The 18,531-nt window shown below is 39.2% G+C and overlaps 3 protein-coding genes across 3 annotated transcripts in view; 2 read left to right on the forward strand and 1 right to left on the reverse strand.

The window, feature by feature from the left end:
- Nucleotides 1-1,028: 1,028 nt before the first annotated feature.
- tdp1 (tyrosyl-DNA phosphodiesterase 1) lies at nucleotides 1,029-8,467 on the reverse strand. The gene is made up of 16 exons (XM_018697407.2): nucleotides 8,348-8,467; nucleotides 7,069-7,680; nucleotides 6,663-6,706; nucleotides 6,271-6,326; nucleotides 5,754-5,850; nucleotides 5,553-5,587; nucleotides 5,330-5,422; nucleotides 5,023-5,193; nucleotides 4,699-4,777; nucleotides 4,118-4,294; nucleotides 3,764-3,812; nucleotides 3,440-3,506; nucleotides 2,733-2,840; nucleotides 2,440-2,542; nucleotides 2,176-2,281; nucleotides 1,029-1,295 (listed from the first exon to the last, which is right to left on the reverse strand). The coding sequence occupies exons 2-16, from the start codon at nucleotides 7,676-7,678 to the stop codon at nucleotides 1,222-1,224; spliced, it is 1,869 nt and encodes a 622-aa protein (XP_018552923.1). The 5' UTR covers nucleotides 7,679-7,680; nucleotides 8,348-8,467; the 3' UTR covers nucleotides 1,029-1,221.
- Nucleotides 8,468-9,106: 639 nt separating this feature from the next.
- Nucleotides 9,107-16,106, forward strand: fam219b (family with sequence similarity 219 member B). The gene is made up of 6 exons (XM_018697501.2): nucleotides 9,107-9,343; nucleotides 9,974-10,082; nucleotides 11,298-11,391; nucleotides 11,509-11,586; nucleotides 12,162-12,213; nucleotides 13,392-16,106. The coding sequence occupies exons 1-6, from the start codon at nucleotides 9,269-9,271 to the stop codon at nucleotides 13,539-13,541; spliced, it is 558 nt and encodes a 185-aa protein (XP_018553017.1). The 5' UTR covers nucleotides 9,107-9,268; the 3' UTR covers nucleotides 13,542-16,106.
- Nucleotides 16,107-16,849: 743 nt separating this feature from the next.
- The window catches only part of LOC108897744 (AT-rich interactive domain-containing protein 3B), a 48,518-nt gene continuing 46,836 nt past the window's right edge, over nucleotides 16,850-18,531 (forward strand). Inside the window, exon 1 of the mRNA XM_018697506.2 lies at nucleotides 16,850-17,192. Coding sequence (XP_018553022.1) covers nucleotides 17,157-17,192 — 36 coding nt within the window. The 5' untranslated portion in view covers nucleotides 16,850-17,156. The remainder of the gene's footprint in view (nucleotides 17,193-18,531) is intronic.

The raw sequence follows: 18,531 nt of genomic DNA on the forward strand, positions 1-18,531 counted from the left end.
ACACAGCAAAATATTTTTCTTGTTCTATACTGATATGAAACAACACACAAAATCAAGGTTAAGAGGTTAAACCTACATCACCTGGGCATAACCTGGCTGTACCTCTTTATATACAGTCAATGGGCTGTGCATGGGCCTGAACCATGTTTAGGTTTAGGGTTCTGTTTAATCTAATGTAACAGCAGTTTGGGGTTAACCTGAGCTAAGTATGGGTGAGCTGCTAGCAGATCATTTGAGGGTATTTGGCCTAACCATTGGTTCACTTGGACTGCTGAAGAGCTGCTTCAGTGTGACATTAGGCTAAAAATGTCTCATTAGGCCACATTTTATCCAGGTAAACTGCTGGTTTCAAAAGACGTAGGAAGGAACTTTAGCACTCAGAACAAAAAGTGGGCCATTCAACTCTTTTACTGCTGAGCAGAAGAAACAAAACTGTGGTCAGCGGTACTCTTCTCATTACACAAAGTCCTGCTGATTTGCATTCTCGCTGCCTAATCAGTGACTAATTTTTTAAACCAGCAATGTAGTAGGTCCTGACAACCATTGACTGAGAATCATTGCTGTGTGCAGGTGAAAGTATTGTTAAAAAAAACATTGTTCCAAGTTCTGCATACCATTTACAAAGCTGTGTCCTCCAGCTGTTAAAATCAGTTTTTAATCCATGATGAAAACTAATTTCGGGATAATCAGCTAGCAAGCACGTCATCCTCGTAACTTGTTGTGTGATAATCTTGAATAGGTGGTCTACGCTGAGCTGTCACTTTAAATTAACTCTTGCTGGATCTCAGGTGAACAACAAGATGCTTAATCTGCTGCATTACTCTGAAATGTGATCCCACCTGACCTCAGGATGTGTTTAAGGAGACATTTGTTCTCTCACTTGGATGTTCTGGTTGTTCATGTGTTATTCTATGTTTGACTATTTTATGATGCTTTGCTTGTCAGATGTGTATAACCCAAACTAATGAGGTATGTCCTTTCAAATTTAAATCCTGTTGCAGCATTTATAAAACAGATAACCACACAAGCAGGTAACACTAATGTTATTTTATTTGTTGATACAAAACATGTGAGTCTACAGTACAGTATAAAATATAAAAATAAATGTTACTCACAACTAACATCTAGACATAGTACTAACAGTTACAAACACAGCAGTTTTAAAGTAAGAGAGGTATGTGTGGTGAGTGTGTGTGTATGTGTGTGTGTGTGTGTGTGTGGTCAGGAGGGAACCCAGATGTTGCCGTGTGTGTCGGGAGCCTGGTTGTATGGAATGTTCCAGATCCAAGGCTGATCTGAAAACAGACAAAGAAAAGAGGTCAGTAAAATTAGAAGGATACCACTTTTAAGAGATAAAAGGGACTTTACATTGAACAAAATGGCAGTATTTGTACCTCCGCATGATTTTAAATTATGCCCATTCAGATGCATTGGTTTGCTAAAAGAAACTGAATTGAATGGTCAGAATATCATATGAGATCAGAAGTTAGGACTATTTTACTATCACTTTACTAATATTTAACTAAAATAAGGCTGAATGACAATCAAACCTTTTGTTTCCATACACAAGTCAAACCTGTGAATCTTAAATAACACTAAGTGATAATGACACCTCACACCATGGACATCCATCATCAATTAGAAAACCTTTTGATATTCAAAAGATTTAGGGTGACCCCGCTGACTCCCAAGAAACTGTTTCATTAAACATGGCAAGACACACAACACTGAGGAATTGTCTCTGTTGGCTAACAGATTTGTGTTTAAAATGAATTTCAGTCTGTGTTGCATAGAATAAATGATGTGATCTCTTAAACTTCTTCCCTGTGTCTTTGGAAGCTGCAGATTAAAGCAAAGTTATGGTTTTAGTATTGACTGAGCTGGTCTATGTTGTTGAGTTCACCTCAGTGCCACTAGATGACACTGTAACTGCAATTTAAGCTCAAGCTACTGCACACTTTAACTGACCAGGCTCCTCAGTCTAACTCTGAAGTTGAAAAACTTCCATTGTATTACAAAGACACATTCATATGAATGGCATTATTACAGATCAAGTGGTGTTTTAACCAGGGTTACACCTCTGAAAGAACTTGTTCTGGACTGCAGAGTGAAAGAGCGACAGACTCACTGAACAATCTGGTCTGTATATAAGTACATACACACATCTTCCTGTACCTTTAGGAGAGTAGCATGTAGGGGGGAGGTCAAAGGGCACAGGGAAACCCGAGGAGGATGAGGAGACAGGAAATGGATTTCTGTGAACAGGGAAGGTCTTCAAGTCCTGCAAGGAAAGAGTCACACCAAATAAACATAATAATACACTTGATTAACTTGAATAACACAGGATTAAAATCACATTCACTGCTGGTCCTGTCTCTCCAGCAGTCAGACATATCAGCATAGAGCTACTGTTTCTTCATGTGTGTTGCTTGTTCTTACAAAGGCAGAGGGCACGAAGAGGACTCCCAGCTCGTACGAACGAACCATCACCTGAGTGTTGTTCTTCTCCAGAGCACCCCATGCTGCTTTGGACAGGTTGGCACTGAAACACACATTTAAAAAAAGTTTAATGTTTCTGTACATCTGTGTGATAAGGAGAGGGTCATTCCAAAATGAACAGAACAGTGTTTGTGTGTCTCTGAAGTAGGAGAGCACTAAAAATCACGTCAAATAAAGGCACATAAGTAATTTCACATAATGAAAGTGAACAAATATGAAGCTAACACACTCACCTTGTGACAAGGAACCAGGCAAGCTGAGTGAAATCTGGTGACGTCCTCATATACGTCTTGATGTGTGGCATGGCATGACTTCTTCCTGTTGTATTTGCCTTCCAGCGGCTACACACACATACAAACATAACATTCACTCACTAAACCTGGAGACTGCAGTTCTATGAATAGAGCCACATAAACAAATCAGTAACCAGCTCCAGTATTTAGTAACAGTAGTAACACAGTCTGAAAATCGTAGTGGGACACTGGCTGAAAGCAGCTCTCTGATATATGGTGGCTTTGTTATCTCTGTAGTGTTAAATAGACATGTCTACACTAATATTAGTTGCCATACCAAATTTGCTCATCAACTAAATTAGGTATTTACCCAAGCCAAACACAGTGCTCATTAAAATCAGTGTATCTGACTCTCTGCAAATACACAAAGGTTTTTATTCAGAATCAGGTTGACATCTCGCTTCCCTACCAGTGGACCTAAATCCACATTACAGCAATGTTCAGATATTGCTCATGTATTTCTCAAACACGTAATGCATTTAGTGAGTAGTAAAGCACAGCCTCAATAAACTCCTTGGTGTTGCAGTGGAGAAAAAAGTGACCGCTAATTTCAGGGTGACAAGATAAGAAAAAAGCGATGCAATTATAGTAGCCAGTAAACTCTTACACTAGGACTCAATTTTGATGAGTAGTCGTTATGAACTTACTGAAAGTAGGAGTGAAGCCAGAGCTGTTTCTGAGCCGTCTGGATGCTGTAGGGAAGAGAACCTCCCGCTGGAGGAGGAAAAAAAGATGTGTATCACAGCCAAATACACAACAGTCACCAAATAATAAAGACAGATTAATCAAAAAACAATCAGATGAATGAACAGCCAAGCACATTTACTAAGTTCTTCTCCAATATGATCATGGTCTCTGTGGCCAAAATGAACCTGCATTTGGTAAAGGTCATTTCTATGTGTACATGACCTCCAGGACACATGGTATGTGTTAGTAAATTACTATTTCAAATGTAAAAAAACATTACTCACCTGGATAGCCCTCTAAACTAGTCCTCACATCTTCTACTGATGGATACAGCTGCAAAATGTCAATAAATTAGCTACTAGAAATTCAGTAATCAATAATCTAAGTATCTGATATCAGTTCATGGTTAAATTTCTACATTTGACCAAAAACCCTAAGAGATTAATCAGCAGTGCCAACATGACAAGTTGAGGTAAAAATTTATGAGACTAAAAAGTCAGAACATTACTGAGATCACACAAAATTGTTATTTACCAGTTGAATGCTGAGGTAAATGCTAAACAAACGTGGTACCTGAAGTTTTTTATTATTTTCTGTCATAGCTTTTGAATGCTGCTGTTTGTGCTAGAGGAACGTACCAGGTGCACGGGGGGGTCCGAGCGAAGAGAGGATTTCCCCAGCGTGGTCAAGGTGCGCTGAAATTCCCCCGCCAACCATTTGGTTTTATCCAGTCCCATGGAGCCGATGCTGGAGAACTGGCCAATCACAGGCCACCGTTCCTCACCGGGAATTGGCTCTGTGTGCTCATACAACAGCTACAAGAGTAAGAAGAGAGGGAATGTAAGAAAAAAAAACACAGAGAGAACATATATGTTACATTTCACAACATCTTTAAAAGCTGACAGTCTTAAAACTGTTCCCAGTGCAAACTGTACGCCAGGCAGCAGTCAGTATGAAAGAACTTCTGACCTTTTCCCAAGTATACCATACAAGTTTCATCTTCCATGCAAACATTCAGCATTCAGCAGCACTTTTTTGCTCTCAGTGTCATTTAAGTAACACAGTACAGTAACTATACATAATCTATATAAAAGCTAAGGATAAATGAAACTCCTGGCAGCTACTGACTTTTCTGTCTTGTAGAACTGTATTAGTGTACAAGTTAGCGAGAGAATCGTGGGATTTGAGAGAATTAGAGGGAAAAAAAGGAAATGTTTACCCTCCTCAGCCTCAGGTGGCCCCAGCGCTCCATGTCTGAACCAACATACCTGCCTGGAGTTGAGCCAACCAAATACACCCTAATGAGAGAAGAATAATATTAGTGTAAGCTGTAATCCAGATGTTTCATTCACGAATAACTGCACTGAACTCAATCACAACTGCGAGATTATCATGTATTAACAAACTAATATAAATATTCCCTTGTTGGGTTGGGAGAGCTGTTGTTATATTTCATTAAATCTCAAGAAATTTTAACATAACACAGAGTCTGCATCACACCTGTATGCATGCACACGTGTATCTTCAGGTGCCTCGTGTTTACCTGGTCTCGGACAGGTCGTGCTCTTTGATTCGCTGGATCCACTCCTCGAGTTCCGGTGCGCGGTACGACGCCAGGTATTCCAGCAGGTCTCTCTTAAAGAAGGTGGGCGACTCGCCTTCGCTCACACTGCTGCCCTTTGGTAACCGTGGAAACAGAGGGCTCATCCACATCCTGGTTTGGCAGTAACCAAAACAACAAAAATGAAACAACTGCCTTTCACAAACTGGACTGTGTTTTCTTTTCATGAGGCTGCCCTTGGTTAAATAATGGTTACAAAAAAGAAACAACCACCACAGCACACACTCACCCTTGTGTTTTCTGGTACCAGTCAGCTCTGATGAGGTTAGAAGTCAGTATAATGACTCTGAAGCCTTCCTCATACCACAGCAACATCATCTTGCTACACAAACACACATAAAATATCAATAATTGTACAAAATGTGCAAAATGTACAGGGAGTTTTAAAATTTAAAAAATTGATAACAGGGTGATAACAGTCTTTCTATTTCAAAGCAGATGTTTTGGCTTACGTGTGGTGAGTTCCAAAAGCAATATCCAGCTTGGCCTGTTGTGGAAAATGACACACATCAGTCCCATTTAAAGAACAATGTCATCATCAGGAATTTTCTTGTATGTCTACTGTACATTACAGATAAAAGTGTATATATTATCAACTGCACTTCATAAACAAAACTGTTCACTAACTGTTCTCTGTGGCAGTGAGACTGTACCTGGCAGAACCGAACATGAGGAAAGGGCTGGGCCTGCTGGATCAGCCGGGCTTTGGCCTCCCTCTTATCTCCATGGACGATCAGAACTGGACGATCCCTGAAGACACAACACAGCTTATTGTAGTAAATCACCTCCATTCAATGCAAAGAAAAAAAAAAAGGACTGTCATCCAAATTTGAGTCATGATGAAGTCATGACTCTAAACCTAGCCATACAAACATCTCCTAATGGCTTCCCAGATAGTTTCACACATTTATTGTGCTCTCTCTTCTTGAGTCACTGTTAAATAAAAGGTATAAACTAACTAATGGCCAGCGCCCAAAGTGCACATCACATTAACATATGTTTTCTATGTATTCAATTCAATATCATGAGAATGCATCTCATAGAGATTAATGCATTTGCAACCATATTATGCAAACCCTGCTACACTTGAGACTACACCAGATTCCCACTAATCTGAAAAACAGGGATGTGTTTGTGATAATACGATGGTAGAAAAGAGGCAGACCTTACCTAAACTCTGATGGGTACTGCTTAACCATCCAGGCAATATCAAAGCAGTAGTTAAACTATGAAGAAAGAAAGATTATTAATGGACTAAATCCACTCGAGACCTGGCAATGATGTTTAGCAGCTTTAGTGTTAAACCATGTTTTCCATCTTAAACTAGTGTGTTAGCATGCTAACATTTACTAATTAGCACTGAACACAAAGTACAGCTGAGGCTGATGTGAATGTCATTAGTTTTGCTCATAATTTAGTGGCATGGTGGCACTAGAGGAAAAGCCAGGGGACCATGAATGTCTGTAACAAAGTAGTGGGGATGACTGACCCACTGACAGCCCTAGAGCCATAGCACGGCTGAATACACAGGACATGAAACAGTTTTTATGGTAGTTACTCACCTGAACAGATTCTTTCAAAGTTCCAAATAATGGGGACAGAATGTCTAGATAACAGAAAACAGTTAAGATTACTTGATAGAACAACTTTAGAGAAGACTGATGATGACAAATGGGGGTAAGTTGTGTTCCACTGATTTCAAATGTGGGAAATCTACGGAGGGGAGATCCGCACAGGAATCAGGAGGCACAACCAGGTGCTGTGGTCACAGGGGATTAAAACTAGGACCTTCATTTTGCCCAGAGGGTTGATTTTACATCAACTGTGTCCCTTTGATAAAATCAAAGATCTGACACTCAAACTGGTAACAGTCCTCTTTACCGCTGCCTCAAAATGGTCATGTTTTGTTTTTATCTTGAAAAGTCAAACCAAATCACACCAGACTTAATCAAGTGAAACCTTTCTCACCTCTGATGTGCAGCGCCCCATTGTTGTATTTTCTGTCCAGGCCTGTGACCTTGTTGAGGTAAAACCTGTAGGTGTCATTCAGACAAGGAACACTGGACTCAAAGAAGTCCTCTGGCTCCTCGATATAGTAGAGTCTGCCGTGGGGACTGGGGGGGCGCTCATTCTCCACCTTGGGTTTCTTTGTTTTGGGGCTTAGTGCCCTTTTTGGCACGTTACTGCCACTCTTCCCCTTCACATCTCCATCATCATCATCACTATCCGAGAGAGCCCAGCCTGAACCATCCGATGCCTCTTTCTTCCGCTTTCCAGCTAACGAAGGACTAGTTTCATACTTTACTGGATTCAGCTGGTTCATTGCAGCTGACTGTCTGGCTTCAGAGCCAATGACAAGTGAGGATACAGGGGTCTTAGCTGGTTCAGGTTTCACCTCCACAGCGGCTGACGCTGGTTCCAGTTTGGGGCCAGGGGGAGAGACAGACTGGCGTGGGCTGTGACTGGATACGGCAGGTCTGTGGGGCTTAGATGTTGCAGTCCCGGAGGGAGGAAGACCCTCATCATCGTCATCGCTGCTGGAGATGGTCCACTTGCCGTGTTGACTGTCCTGAGACATGCCTGACCAGAAACACAGAGAGTTCAATCATCAGCTGATCAACAGCATGAGTGAGCCTGTGGTAAAGCCACTGGTTAGTGATGCTACACAGGCCTGCATTTAGAGAATAAATATATCTAAGCATTTGAAAGGCTAAGAACATTTTCATATAGCTGAAAATGTATATTAAGTTATATTAAACATGCACGTTGATAAAACTTGGAGGAAAGACAGTTTTAAGTGAGAGATCAATTTATTTTAGTAATCAGACGGTGACAATTACTGTTTATAACCTAGTGGAGACAGATTTAATTTTGAAGACCTCTAATGGAGTGACAGAAAACGTGTGTTTGAGTGTCTCTGACTGAAAATGCACACATGATTAAATCAGAGAAGATGCATAAGCTATTCATATAAACGTGAGTATGCATACAGAGTTCTCAGTCGAAAAACATGAGTCACAAAATCGACAAAAGTGCACAAATACGAATAAATAAATAAATACCAATAAGCATAAAAACACACAGCAGCGAAAACAAATAGCTTATCTAAGGTGTATTAAGTAACAAATCTGCAAATGATAATACTAGAAAACGGATCGTGCAAGTTACACAATGAGTAACAAACAGAAACGATACGATTATATTCTGGTATTATGAAGAAGAGTGAAGAGTGTGGTATTTGCTTTACCACGTCAGATAAGCGAGCCGCAGCACAGGTTAATGCTGTTGTGAATGAAAAGACTCAATCAATCCACCGCTGAACAAACTTCACACAACACACCTCTATAAAACAAACCACAGTACTGGAGGTGAAGTAGGAATATACGTCCGAGTCGAAACTCGATCCTAACCTGTAGTTCCGCCACATCGGCGCCATCTAAATAAAAGCCATGGACTTTATATGCTTAAAAAATATATTTTTTTGGATATTAGCGGTGACTCGTAAGGTTTAACGACTAAGTGGTGGTATACGAGCCTGGCCAATGAAATTCAGAGAGTTGCGCCATAACAGAATAGTTTTAATTATCATTACCATATCATATTACTGTAATACATCTGAGAGATAAAATATTAGTAATATTAATAGTATATTAGTAGTATATACAGAGACGCGTGTGTATGTTCCTTGGATGTTTCTGGTGACTGTGTTTGTTTAAATTACTTTGAAAAAAGAAATAAGATTTTCTAGCAGATCAACAATGCTTACAGAGTTCAAAATATGTGTAATGACTGATTTATTATACAGTTCAAACTTTAAGAATTTGTGAAATATTAATCAGACTGGTCAGTAAGAGTATCTATGGTGTATATCATGCAGTCGATTTATTGCAGTTGTGTTAGCATTAGTGGGCGGAGGATGTGTTTCCAAATAAAATACTTCCTTCATTACTGAACTGTAATAGGATTGGACGATTTAAGTACAGCCAGGTGGAGGCAGCAACGCAACTTAGTGGATGCTTAGTGCCGTAAAACCCTAAAGAAGAAGAAGGAGGACGACGGAAGAAGTGAAAGCCTACCTGCTCCCGAGGAAAACAATAAAGTCCCTCGCCGGTGGGACACCTGTCGTCATGGCTGTGTTGTGGTGTAAATTGTGACAACTAACGCCAAGATGATGAACGACATTATAGAGGAGCCGGAGAAGGACACACTGCTGGAGACGCAGCCGGAGTCACAAGTTTCGTCGGTAATGCCAGTTAACGTTAAAGCTAGTCCGGCTAATGCTAGCTTGTAAATAGAAACCGGGAGGCTAGCTAGCTAACTAGCCTAGCCTGTGTTTTTGACAATTGTTTAGATGAGACATGCTCACAAAATGATTTTTTCACAGTAAACTTTCAGTCATTGCTAAGTTTGGGTGTAAATGATATCGAGTGACATGCTTAGTAAGCTTAAAAGCACAAGCGATTTTCTCTTCCTCTAAACCGAATGGATTGTTGGGAAAAGTGAGTTTTCGGTTTTCAAAATTTTACGTGAAATTTCAAGTTTGTCTATAGACTGTATATACAGTCAATAGGTATACAGCCTGTTAGTTTACCGCTAGATTAAGCTGATTTAAAAATAAAGGAAAAACCGCAACGGTAAAATAGACACAAAAACAATATATATATATAATATATAAGAAAAAATAATTTCTTTCATGAAGCTCGTGGTTAAAACACATTGGAGTTGAGTTTAAAACACCCCGTATAAACTTTATCCTCTTGTAACTTATGTATCACGTGATTTCATTTAGTTGTCTCATAATTGTCTTGTCATTACTTTGGCTGCCACACATGAATGTGAGCTACAGATTTCTCTTTCATTTCTGCAACCGTAGGGGCCCAGCAGCGGCACAAGACCTAAGACTGCTGATGGAGGCATCAGGCCTGTGGAGAAAAGAGGACCTTACATCATGTCCAGAGCTCCAGCCATCCACCTCAAACTACGTGAGCATTTTCTTGACTCATCATAACCAGTGATGTGAACAGGTTGTTATAATGCTGCTCTGTTGGTCAAAAGTCCTTTCGTTATTGCTGGTTTTTTATGAGTTCAGCTGTGTGCTGTCGGCAGCACAGAAAGGGACAGCTCAAGAGTATTGAATGTGCAGCTATCAGGACAGCAGAGCCTGAGTCATATGACACTGAAGGGCTCAGACGCCTTTAGTTTCGCTTATCCCGTGTCTGCAGAAAAGCAGTCTCGGTTGTCAACTTCCCTGCTCCCTCCTTCCATTGTATCCAAGGCCCCTGATATTTTTGTGTTATTTGGATCAGCATGTGCTGTGCCATAACTGGAAGCTGTCAAGATCTCTTTTAGAAAAATGTAGGCATTATGCTGATATTCTGGCCTGACTTTCAGACATTTGGGGTTGTCATTTTTTCAGATTTATAACGCTTGTAGGAGCTTTTATTGTGTTAACAACTAGTTGTCAACCTGTCTCCCCTGCTTCCCAGCTCTGTGTGTGTGTGTGTTTCTGTGTGTGTGTGTGTGTGTGTGTGTGTGTGTGTGCAGAAGGGCTACACACACACACACACACACACACACACACACACACACACACGCACATGAAACAGGAGGACAGAAATGCAACTGTAAATGACAGCAAAGCTCAGCTGAGACTGTGGTGGTCACCGGTTGGTTGAATCTGTGATCCACACACATCACAACACTGTATTTATCCTGGCCGTATTTATCATCATCATCTCTATTTTTTATTTATTTTATTTTTTTTTTAAAGGTTACAGAAAATCCTTGAATGATGTATATTTTGTCTTATGGAGGCAGATGAATGGCATATTTTGATCAACTCTCTATAGGGGGGCAATAATCCCACCTCCTCCTGTGTTTATGAAATGTGTTATAGCTGCTGTAACCCTTTAAAGTCTCTACCCAGTGGAAAATGATTGGACAGTATACTTTAAATATACAATGCTAAAGTCTTGTTTTAAAATACCAGCAAGCTTCTTCCAAAGTATTGACTGGATTAAAACTAGTAACTAACTTTTGTCTGAGATGGAATCACCCATAATGTGATTACATGATGCTCAGGTATGTTGGGCCATTAGAACAGTACAGTAAACTTCTTATGTGACCTTTGCTTTAACCATTACACAGTCAGCTCTAGTCAACACCAAAAAAATGTCTCTTACTCTGATTATTCATAGAGAAACACAGAGAAATGGCAAGGAAAGCGCTGAAGAAGAAAGCCCTCTCACCAGGACCTCCAGTGATGCATCAGCCAAGACAAGGAGCCAAGAGGTGAGGAAAGGAGGCATGGTGAGGAGAGAGGAAGCTGCTTTTTGTGGCGTCAGCATAATGCGGGAGTGCAGAGGTTTGTTTTGAGCTAATTATGACAGTTTCTGGTTCTCCTTTCAGGATGGTGAAGTATAACAAGGGCTACGCTGCTTTGAGTCAGCATGCTGAGGACACTTTGGTTGCTTTGGACTCAGACAGGTAAGGTTACAGCATATATACAGGGAGTATACTCATTAAATTGAACACTTACTCATCATCTGTTTTTACCATTGGGTAGTGGTATCAGCACTTTTTTCTTTGCTCTGTTTTTAGAACCAGTGGTCTTGTTAGTGTTCATAAACCCTTATATAAGCCCTTAAGGCCTCAAGAGTTATTGTATTTTACCATAAAATCATCTTCTAAAATAATCATTTGGTCTGTATGAATAGTAGGGCTGGGTGATATGACCAAAATGTCATCATGGTTAAAACTTTGATCAGTCAATATTGAAAATTATAAAAATAAATGCCAAATCATTATTTCTTTTAAGTGTAAAGGCTGATTTTCGCTCCTGAGTGAAAGTTGAAGACCACAAGTTAACCATATGGTTAATTATGGTTTTAAACTGCTCTTTATGGTCAGAACCGAGTCACATGTAATTTCTAAGTTTAACACACCATTTAAAATCATGTTATCTTGGCATTTAGTAGTTCCAGTTTTTCTTTAACACATTTCCCCTTGATACATTTGAATTGTTTACGTCATGACAGAACCTGTCCTACTTGTCTTTACAGTGATGAGGAGATTGATTTTGAGCAGTATTCCTCGGGATACTCTTCAGCTGAGGTGAGTTAGCCCCGTGGGACATTTTTCAGGTGCTCTCACAATCTCACTTATCACACATTGAAACTGGCTGTAAGTCTAAAGCTGTGTGGGTGTGCAAATGTTTGGTTTTTTTTTTGCCATCCATAGATGTTGAAAGATCATTTGTGTTATTATCAACCCGGGCTTTGTTTGTCTATTTCGTCCTTTCATCTTTATGACCTCTGTGCAGTCTTTCACATCGCTTTGGTCAGGTCAGCACACACAGTTGGACGCGTAACCTTGAAACCCTTGCCCTTCATCCAGCAAAACCCTCAGTACAAATATTTAGTAAACAAGGAGAAAACCTTAAAAAAACAGGCACGTTATTTGAGGGCTTTTTGTAGGATAGTCGTACCACTAAAATATATATTTGCCAAACAGTAAATAGGTAAGAGGTCAAAAGGAACCAGTTTGTCTCAACCTCTGTAATAAAAAACAACTCAGATGACAGAAATGATCATGAGTGCATCTGTTTTAAGTTAGGACCAGGGCCAGATCTCGTTTGTGCTTGCATTCATTTTTATATATTGTAGCAACAGTATATACTCTGTGCCTGTCTACTAATAAATGTGAGAGCAAAGGATGTGTTTTATTTTTTACCTCGACATTACTCTTTTTCAGTCACACAAACTCAGCCTCTGGCTATTTCTTGATCTCAGATATGTAGCCTGAGTTGTTTACACCAACTTTTAGCAGAGCTTTAAATTCAGTCTTACCTGTTTTCTCACATTGCTTCTGACTAACTGCAGAAATTTCGTAATACCTGAGAGACATACACAAAATATAGCCACATAGCTCATGGGGAGACACAGAGTTATAGATCCCACATCCCCATGTATTTATAAATCTGCAGGAGATAGAGTTTTGGCATATAATAAAGTAAATTTAAAAATGATAGGAGCATGCAAACAGTAACTAACAGAGGACTGGTGGCACGGCAACCTCAGACTCAAACCCAAAAGAGAGCTGGATTAATTCATTTCCATTCACAAAGAAACTCTTTGTCTGGCTACTTAAGTTGCTTTCTAACTGAGTTTGGTTTATAACAACAGAGATACTTAATCATGGAGTTTGAAAAGATCACTGTGATGAACCTCAGATTTAGCCACATTACTCTGTGATGAATGTGTGTTACTGAGGTCCTTCTCTTTGCTCTCCAGGTCCATCCTGATTTAAGCAGGCAGCTGCTTCAGGACGGCTACCGTCTGGACGAGATCCCAGATGATGAGGACCTGGACCTGATTCCACCCAAAGCCATGGGCTCCTCTGTGTGCTGCTGCTCCGAGGGCCCGTCTTGCTCCATGCAGTGATGCTGGTGTAGTGACTCAAACCTTTAAAAAAAAGAAAAGAAGAAAAAAAAAAGGCTTGACTCCAGTTCCAGTCGCTGACTTTAGCCACTGGTGCCTGAAGTCTTCTTTCTAACTCAGCTCCATCGCTGCGCTGCCTGAGGACTTCCAGCCCCGAAGCCAAACTCCTGTTAATGCAGGACTGTGTGCACCGAGATCACTCAACCCGCAAGAAAACGCGGATGGACGTGAGAACAAGCCTTATCCACTGTGACCCCAAAGCTTGACCTATTTTTTTTATTTTTCTTTTTATAAAACTACAGGAAATACTAACCATGCCACTGCTTCAAATTGAGTGGGAGAGTCATTCATCATTTGGGATATGTCCTTGTCATAGTGGAGAGCTGGTTCCTGTCTTTTGCTCTCTGGTGAACAGGTCTGCAGGCCTGTAAGCATGACACGCATACAAATATGGTGTATTGTGTTTCAATGTTCCAGTCCTTTGGCAAATTTGCCAAAGTTTTTTTTTTCTTTACTTAACAACTAACTGTTTTATGAACGCACCTCACTTGACCATTTTACATTCCCTGACTACTGTTGCATCAGCTGGCTGTCTTTTGTTTTTGTTTTTTTAGTGTAGCTGTCCAAAATGAGATGGTCATCACTTAGGAAAAGTATGACTTTATTAATATTATTATTAGAACAAAAATAAGTAGTGTTCTGCGTGAAAGCGCTTCATTTCTGTGTGGCTCATGTACAATGATAATCGTTTTTTCAGCAAGTGCTGCTATCTCAAAAACCTTAAAAGAAGTATAGAAGATAATCCAGGATTATTTTCTACTGGTTCCACATGTGCTTTGTGTCTAAGAATGCAAAGAACTCATTATATTTTACAAGCAAACCACTACATACAAAGAAGGATTCACCCATGCCTACAGAGAAGTTGTCTTGCCAAGTTAGCACTGTTAGAAAGAGTAATACCTACTCTTATCAAAATGTTACACAACTGTGCGATATGGCACAAAATGTAAGCAGATGAGTTACTGAAGAGCTTTGATAGAACCACTGATATTTGATTAGATTGGACTTCACAGTCAACTGTAGAAATAGGTTTCCAGAAACCAGTATCTGCCACTCTTAGAGAATTGTAAGCATCAAAACAAAATACATTACAGATTCCTGTATAGTCATCTTGCCACCTTAAGGCATTTGTTTATGTGGTTAGATATGTATCCTCCATGTTTAAATTATTTCAGTTTTGTTTTATATGATTTATAAAACAATTTGGAACAATTAGAAAGATTTTTTTTAAAGATTCCTTTTTTTCTTGCCAAAAATTATATGTAGCATTTCAGTTTAAAATGCTATTCAGGATCAGATGTAACTCTTCAAAAGGATGCTTTAACACATCTGTGCGTGGACGGCAGGCCAGAGTTACATTGTTTTGTTTATTTATTTTTGTAATGTATTTATTGGGGACATTAAATATAGTTGTTACAGGTTAAAAACAATAAACCAGATTTACATTAGAACTGAGGTGAATGGCCACCCCTCTTACCTGTTAGGCTTATGACATGTAAAATTACAATTTACACACATCAGTTCATATTCTTTTCTGTTTGTGTTATTGTGTGTCTGTTCTTGTTTCTTACACAACAGACACACATATGTGCTGAAATGGCTATCTTTAATGTAGGAAAAATGTTTTTTTTATTATTTGTTTCTCCACTTAAAAAAAAAATCTCTTTGCTCATGTTCTAGTCCGCATTATATTTTACTGTTAATTATTGGTGTTTATTTGAAACAGTGCATTAACAAAAAATGTTCAATATCAGGAGATTTTTTTTGTTTGTGTACAACTAGAAAGTAATTTGCCTTTCACATCGATTTGTAAGATAATAAAAGTTTTAAAATTGCACAACTCTTAAAGTGCATAGAGGCTTTAAGTCAGGATAAACGTGTGGCCTCTGTTTTACTTAACCTGTAGACCACACTGTTATTTCTCATGCTGTGATGTTGGTTAAGTAAATGGTGCAGCAAACCACTTGACCACCATAAAGAAGTTGAAGACTGGAAAGACATTTTGTGCTAGAAAGAGAAGGAACTTTGACTTTTGATCAGTTCACAAATTCAAACACCAGGTGTTGAACATGTCACATTATCGACATGAGCAGTGTACACTATCTCCCCCCAGCAACTCCATAGTTGTAATGTGGGAGATTTAGGAATAAAAGCTGATTCTACTCTTACAGTAAGTGTGAGTCACTTGATACAAGTGTGAGTTAAATGCTTTAAATGTAACAGCTGAATTTAAAGTGTATCGACCCCCGGCCCTGGATCTGCACGATGTTTTTATGTACAGAAATATTGCACTTAACACCAGTGGTCAGTAGCAAGTACACTTGACTCACCTGTACTATGCAACTATTGGGACAATCTGCTTGTTATACAACATTGTGACGATATAGTGTTATTGAGTGCTAAATGCAATAACATAAAATGTTATTTTATGATGGTAAACACTAATCTTTTTTATTTGATTGTATTGTGTATTGGTTTACATTATTAAATAAAGCTCAGTTATGTATACTTTCATGTGCATGATTGTTATAATTATTAAGAATCATTTTCTACAATGCCTGTGTACAGCGGTTTGGATGTGAATGAGGCTTTTCCATCATTGTAAATGAGTTGTGTACACATGGTTGATAAAAAGCCACAGTAACAAATTGGAACATTGTAGTTTTTGGTGCCTCAAGGGGGCAGCCTGGAGCTATGGTGCCACTGATACCTATTGCACTTCACTGTTAGGCACCTTCCCATGAGGGTTTTGTAGTATTTCATTTAAACATAGCATCATAATCATTGTCACATCAGAGGAAGACACTGAGAGTGTCTGGAATACTTAGTGAGGAACCAGTCTCAGATGGTAGATAACTATCCAACCATGCATTTTGCCCTTAAAAATATAAACACTTTGATAGAATCCATATGAAATATTAATGTATATTTATATGGCTCAATAGATTGCACTGGTAACCTTATTTGGCGATATACAGTTCGCAATTAGAACGCTTTTAAAGTTGTATAGACTTTTGCTTTTAGCTTTTTATTGAGATTATGTGGCTCAGAAGACTCCACATGGATACCTTTACTAAATGCCATATTGTACAAATGAAGTCAAATATATGGATGAAGAAAACGATAAATAAAGGGCAAAACTATGTAATATGAATATCATGAAACTGAAAAGGGACTTGTTGCTGTCGCTGGGCGGGCCTAACGCTGTTGTGCGCCATGCGGGGGGTGTCAATTGAAGGGGAGGAAAAAAAACGACTGAAGGGAGTTACCTCAGCGCTTTCCGAGATATGAGATCGGGCCATTTTCCTGTCGGTCCCATTTTCTATTAAACAAGAAAATCACGAAAGTCACAGGGGAGAAGGAGGAAAGAAAACAGCAACATTTGGAGAGGTCGCTCGGAAGACAGCTTATAGCGCCTTTCTGCTCGCGGATCAGTCGGAATCTGCGGTGCATGCACAGTATTTCTCCCCCCGTGCGCGCGCGCGTGTGTGTGTTTACAAGTGTTTGAACGAGTGCCAGAAACGAGGGAAGAAGGAGGATAAAGCCAAGGAAGGAGGGATGGTGGACAATTCAAGCAGTAGTAAGGCACAAATGGTGAGTCGCGTTCCTGCTTGGCGTCTTTTTTTTTCCTTTTTTTTTTTTTTTTTTTACATTTCTCTGACCTTTAACGACCTAAAAACCCTCCGACCGACTTTAATTCACGGAAAAGAGTTAGCCATTTTATCGCTACATTTTCTAAAAGAAAAAAGGAGAAAAAAACTTTCAGAGCTAATTTGACCTTATGGTAGGTTACTTTTAAGCTTATTTTACATTCTAACAACAACACTGTTATGGAAATTTCTAAAAATGCATAACATCAACAAGCTAGTTTTGCTTGTTTGTAAGGAAACCTAGCTGAATACTATTAGGCATACGTTATCCACGTAATTTGAGGATGTGGCAGGCAGCCAAATGCGGAAAAGGTGTATATATATATATATATATATATATATTTGCAGTTGTTGCTTAGTTTTTGCACTCGTGTGGCTGTTTGCTTTTATTAAATTGTCTAGAGGTCAGTTTACTCTCTTTTACATTAAGCTAACACTGCAGTTTCTGCTGGAAGCTATTTAGAAGCAGTTTATCTCCCTGTCGGGTTAAGTAGCTGGACACAAGAAATATAAATGACTGTTTTATAATAGTTACAACAGTTGGAGCCAGTTACTCAACCCGTGCTTTGACTAAGGCGTTTAAAGGTGTAACAGGATTTCGTTATGAGAAATCACTGTACTCCTGATATGAGAACTTACAATAATACTTAAAGTGAATCACAGAGATTTTTATTTTTCTCTCTTATCAAACATTTTTTATGGTGGGCTCCTATTACAGTTGTCCGTGTCTGTTTTAAGGTCTAGCTCTTCATCTCTCTCTTTATCAAACCTTAAAGGTGTTCTTTGGGATTGTACCTTTTTAAAGGTTTGGCATGGCTGCTTTGTAATGAGCCTGTTTATAATAATTACAAACAGTGTTAATTCATTTTAATGTGACATTGTCTCTGCTTTTACACATGCTCAGGCCTTTGATTTTAGATGCCATGTTGAAAGCCCGAGCTATGCACAGTATGTTCCGTGTTTATCTTAGCAAATACAGTTTAGATTTATTTCTGTAAAGCTGCAGATTTTTCAAAGTATCAGTCATTAGCATTCAGCTAAAAACCCCTGGTTCAAATGTGGACTCAAGTGAAAGACTGTAAAAAGTCACAATATAGCAATTTTTTACTACCTGAACTTGAATTATCCATATTTGTGTGTGTGTGGATTTATGTTTAAATTGGGCTCATTTGTTTATGTAGTTGCTTTGATTTGTTTTGTTGATGGTGGGGTTGGTGCATGTGCCTTACACATGTCTCATTTCATCCTGTATAATGAAATAAACATGTAATTAGATTTCAGGA

Source organism: Lates calcarifer, linkage group LG2 (genome assembly GCF_001640805.2).
Source record: "Lates calcarifer isolate ASB-BC8 linkage group LG2, TLL_Latcal_v3, whole genome shotgun sequence".
Lineage (NCBI taxonomy): Eukaryota > Metazoa > Chordata > Actinopteri > Centropomidae > Lates > Lates calcarifer.

Coding starts and splice junctions, on each gene's coding strand:
- tdp1 (XM_018697407.2), bottom strand. CDS start 7,678: ATGTCTCAGGACAGTCAACACGGCAAGTGGACCATCTCCAGCAGCGAT. Junction 6,327..6,662: donor CTTTGAAAGAATCTGTTCAG/GTGAGTAACTAC, acceptor CTTTCTTCATAG/TTTAACTACTGCTTTGATAT. Junction 3,507..3,763: donor TAGTTTAGAGGGCTATCCAG/GTGAGTAATGTT, acceptor TTCCTCCTCCAG/CGGGAGGTTCTCTTCCCTAC.
- fam219b (XM_018697501.2), top strand. CDS start 9,269: ATGATGAACGACATTATAGAGGAGCCGGAGAAGGACACACTGCTGGAG. Junction 9,344..9,973: donor CGGAGTCACAAGTTTCGTCG/GTAATGCCAGTT, acceptor CTGCAACCGTAG/GGGCCCAGCAGCGGCACAAG. Junction 10,083..11,297: donor AGCCATCCACCTCAAACTAC/GTGAGCATTTTC, acceptor GATTATTCATAG/AGAAACACAGAGAAATGGCA.